Source organism: Arachis ipaensis, chromosome B03 (assembly GCF_000816755.2).
Source record: "Arachis ipaensis cultivar K30076 chromosome B03, Araip1.1, whole genome shotgun sequence".
Taxonomy (NCBI): domain Eukaryota; kingdom Viridiplantae; phylum Streptophyta; class Magnoliopsida; order Fabales; family Fabaceae; genus Arachis; species Arachis ipaensis.
Genome location: NC_029787.2, coordinates 15950393 through 15955214, shown reverse-complemented (window position 1 = coordinate 15955214; position 4822 = coordinate 15950393). Strand labels below are relative to the sequence as shown.

Sequence of the window (4822 nt, the reverse complement as noted above, 5' to 3'; positions counted from 1 at the left end):
GTAATAATTATCCAAAATTCCAAATGGCCTAAATATAGCGCTTCGTGTCAGCATCTTACTTGCTGAGCTGTCATTAAGGTAAAGCACTCCTTAGAATCAGGAAACCGGTTAACACCGTTAAATCGCCTGACCAATCCTCGTTTGTTCCGGTTACTTATCCGCTCTGCCGCCGCCCTCCCCCCGTCATCCTAACAACCCCACTTTACCTTACCGGCTCATTCCGGTCACTGACCGCACTCCTTTTCTCTCTTTTTTCTAAACACAACGATCCTTAATCATTATTAATTAAATCCCCCGATAAACCACGACATTTCCGTAGAAATAAGAAAAAATAATTCCAGAGAATAAAATCAGAGAGAATGAGAGAGAAAAAGACACAATTGGTGTTCTTTAATTTTTAATTTTCAAGACAATTTTATATTAATTTTAGTTTTTGCGCTTTGGGGCCAGAGTGTATGTTTATGTTCTCCGTTCCGTTCCATTTCGGTTCCGTTCACCGCTTATTTTCTTTCGTTTCTAGTTTCGGACAGAAACAGAAATAGATAGATAGATACAGAAACAGTGAGCGAGAGAGAGAGAGAAACAGAACAAACCTAACCGAATTTCTCGGGAAAATTTTCGTGTAGTGTATTTTTTGTTATTTGTTTTGGTAATTGTTGGAATTGAAGACTGGAGGATTGTTCGAGTTAGGGTTTTTGAATTAAGTTGTTCCGTTTTGGAGGCGAGGTTATTCCTGCGGATTATTCTCGAACTGAATCGGTAATGTTGGTTTGGAGTGCGATTTCGCCGGAATTGTAACTACGATCTCGACGGAACTGCTCAAATCATAGGGTTGAAGCAATGGATGTTGATTCCTCGATGGTGCCGGAGGCTAATCACGATCCGGCGGCGCAAAACCACACGGCGGAAAGGGAGCAGCAGCAGCAGTTAAGGGAGTCTCCATCGCCTACGTCGTCGCCGCCGACTTCATCCTCCGTCGACGGGTCTCCGACGCATTCGCCGGCGAATCATCAGCAGCTGCAGGCGGCAGCTCAGGTGCAGCAGAGTCCGGTGGTTGGTCCGAGGTTGGCGCCAACTTACTCGGTGGTTGACGCGATTCTGGAGAAAAAGGAGGACGGTCCAGGGCCAAGGTGTGGCCACACGCTGACGGCGGTGGCTGCGGTTGGAGAAGAAGGCACACCAGGGTACATTGGTCCGCGGTTGATTCTGTTTGGCGGTGCCACCGCTCTGGAAGGGAATTCCGCAGCGTCAGGAGCTCCTGCTTCTCCTGGAAATGCTGGCATACGTATGTATTTTAACTTTCATAACTGTTTTCTTCTCTCGAGATGAATAAGTAGTTAAGATGATAAGTATTTTCAATTTTGGTATTGTTAGTTTGGTTAGAATATGGGAAATCTATTCTAAGCTGTGCGCTTTGCATGGTTGATGTGTTTTAAAGCTGAATTAAATTTTTAGCTGCGGGATTTGGGTTTTGTAGAGTTATTATCATGGATGTTTAAAAGCATAGCTTAACTAAGCACCGATTGAATTGTGGTTCTGAAGATACCTCTGTTTGTTTTGAATTTTCATTTTCTCTTTTCAGAATTTTAGAATTTTGTGAAGAAGTGGAGAGAAACTGTTTTATCTGTTAACATTTTTTCTGCCATGATTTTCTGGCCAGTTTAGTTTTCATCAGGCCACATGTGTTTTCATAGCTTAAGCTTTCTTGCATAACGACCTTTGACCAATATAGCAAGGCGTGGAAATGGAAATATGATGATAGAAGGGCGGTTTTTCAAGGCTGTTCAATTTTCACGGCGTCACCTTGATGTCTGATGGACTGTTTCTCTAGTTTTGGAGACTATTGCTCTCATAAGCCTTGCTTTGGATACTTTATTATCCTGGGAGTACAACTCAATAAAAAGTGTTGAGAACCCGTAGGTTCTTACCAGTTCACTGTTTGTTGACTTTGTTTCCTTTTTCCTTTATGGTTTGTAGATAAAATTGGAAGTTGGCTAAAGTTAAGTTTCATATTGCCGCATAGCTCTGTTCCCTCTTGTAGGGAACAAGAAGCTGTTGAGAAAAGAAAAACAACATTTCCTAGTGAACACTTAATTCCATTGGCTTTCTTTCCTTCCTTCAAGATAATTTCAAGCAATGGACTTACCGATTTGGTGATCCTTTATTTCATTTATATTTTTCAACTCCACTTCATTTTGTTATGTTCCACTCCAGTTGTGATATTTACTAGCTACATGCTCTTCATAGCATTGTTTTTATCCATGTAGTCAGTTTCACCTATTAGGAAAATGTTTATTTGTTGTTGATTATGTTTTATTCTCATGAGCATGCCATAGCTTTTATCATATTTATTGGCTTTACAGGTTTAGCTGGTGCGACAGCTGATGTCCACTGTTATGACGTCTTAACTAAGAAATGGTCTAGGTAAGCTTTGGGCCAGGTTATCACCCTTGAGTTCCTTTTACTTGCTAGCTGTATCCAAACTCTGAAACAAAGGAACTAGTTCGCTTTACTATTCCTTTCTTTCCTTTCTCCTTATTTTCCTATCTCCCAACCATATTATAAGACTTAAAGGAAAGCTTGTATACCCTTTTTTACTTAACTTTTGTTCTAAAAAGGACAATATAATGCAGGATAACTCCTTTTGGAGAGCCTCCAACCCCAAGAGCTGCACATGTGGCGACTGCTGTGGGAACAATGGTAGTTATTCAGGTAGTGTGCCAAGGGTACTTCTACAATTATCTTAGTATTGATTATATCACTAGCCTAGTCCTTAGTGGAATATTTCATTGCTGAACAGGGTGGCATTGGTCCAGCTGGTTTGTCAGCTGAGGACCTTCATGTTCTTGATCTGACACAACAACGGCCACGATGGCATAGGTTAGGCTCGGAATGTATATTATATTCTTTTGAATTCCTTTTTACCTAAGGGTCTTTATCAGTTATATTGGGTTATGAATGTTGTGCCAGGGTTAATGTTCCAGGACCTGGACCAGGGCCACGTTATGGACATGTTATGGCTTTGGTGGGGCAGCGGTATCTCATGGCAATTGGAGGCAATGATGGTAACTACCCAAATGCTAGCTTTGTGACATTGTCTGCCTTGGGTGATTTTTCTTGCCTTTGTATCTAAATTTATTGTGTTTTTAAAGTTTCCCCCCCTGCTTTCTAGGAAAGAGACCTTTAGCCGATGTATGGGCCTTAGACACAGCAGCCAAGCCTTATGAATGGCGCAAGTTGGAGCCCGAAGGAGAGGGTCCGCCTCCATGCATGTACTGTGTCCATGAACTCTACCTTTTCCTTTCTTTATCTAATATTTTGACCAAACTATGTTCATAACAATTTAAATAGTTGTAAATATTATGGCAATTTTCTGCTGCCTTTGATGTATATAACTAGGTTTTGAGGGTTATTATTTAAGTTATTGCGATTGAATGATTTAATTTAAAATTTTAAACCGTTGTTTTCCAGGTTGTGAGGCTTCGTAGATATGTGGATGTTGTATGTTTTGTGGATGAAATATTTGTCAATATTTGTTTTGCTTATAGTTTTGAATACCAGCAAGACAAATCCCCAGTTATCAAATTGTTTTCATTAGTGAGGCCCATGCTTAAAATTTTTCTTTAGTGTCCTGTTTCTACCCGTGATTTCCTGTAATTTTCATTGGCTCTGCCATATCAAGCATAGTATCCATCCATTGGCTAACTGTTGCTAATGTGTGCTTGCTTATTCGTTGTTCTGTTAATCATTTCATAATAATTTCATTGTTTTCGGAGTTGATTGACAGTGTAGTATGTTAGTATGATTATCTTAATTTTCTGCTTGCTTTCTTGTGTGAAGGTCATGAGATTTGAGCTAGGGGTCTGTAATTGATGCTGGACTCATTGCATGGAATATAATTTAGATGCTATAGTATAATTTTCTTATTGTTCTGTTTCTGGAGTCGAGCAAAAAGCTGTATGTGTTATTTTAATTTATTTTTAATTTAAAGGAGTACTATGCCTCTTTACCTTTGTAGCTGTCAGAAAAATAACTTTGTAAAACTCTGTATTTATTTAAGTTAGCTATCATTTTGTGCTTGAAAGTATAGTTTTGATAATCTAGGGTTAAGTTTCCACTTTGTCATTTACTTTTGAGTAGGTATGCAACTGCAAGTGCACGCTCTGATGGGCTGCTTCTGCTTTGTGGAGGGCGAGACGCCAATAGTATTGTGAGTTATCTCTTATAATTGATGCGTTCTAATTCTATTTGTAATTTTACACATTCTCATTTTATTGATTTGGTCCATCTTGGAAACCTTTTTATGGGGGATATACTTACATCTGGTTATTAGTGATATCCTTTTCCTGCTATTGGTTTATCTCCTTGCCTTTTGGTTTGCTTGAATAGCAGCAGAGGTAATTAATCTAGGGTGAGGATGAAGTATCCTTGACTTTTATAAGCAAGAAAGCAGTTTTATTATTAGCACAGGGGAACAGTTAGTCAAAATTGGTTTAATCAAAGGAAGGATCACTGTCTTTTATGATTGAACTTCCGAAAAGAGTGTTGTCTTGTTTTTGAGCTTGCCTGACCAAATGTTGACTATGTCTCTCGAGATTTTCTCCGTCTTTCAAGATTCTCCCTTCAGAGTAGATGGCATATCGTAACCGAAATGTTTGTACCTATGTTTAAGTAATTGAATGTTTTTCTTGTGGATATTTAATTTTAAACGAACACACTCAATTGTTGGACTTCGAGTACACTAAATGGGTTAGTTTCTAAACGGGTACCAAATAAAGTCTGCAACTGCTTTGGCAGTCTATAATGTACAAATATAAATTGA

At 39.1% G+C, this 4822-nt stretch overlaps 1 protein-coding gene across 2 annotated transcripts in view; it reads left to right on the top strand.

The window, feature by feature from the left end:
* The window catches only part of LOC107632733 (serine/threonine-protein phosphatase BSL3), a 10491-nt gene continuing 6463 nt past the window's right edge, over window positions 795-4822 (top strand). Inside the window, exons 1-7 of one of the 2 annotated variants that reach the window (XM_021118283.1) lie at window positions 795-1285; window positions 2364-2424; window positions 2634-2712; window positions 2801-2880; window positions 2971-3065; window positions 3173-3272; window positions 4141-4210. In XM_021118283.1, the coding sequence (XP_020973942.1) occupies window positions 841-1285; window positions 2364-2424; window positions 2634-2712; window positions 2801-2880; window positions 2971-3065; window positions 3173-3272; window positions 4141-4210 (930 nt within the window). In that variant the 5' untranslated portion in view covers window positions 795-840. The remainder of the gene's footprint in view (window positions 1286-2363; window positions 2425-2633; window positions 2713-2800; window positions 2881-2970; window positions 3066-3172; window positions 3273-4140; window positions 4211-4822) is intronic. The other variant, XM_016336395.2, reaches the window with a different exon arrangement.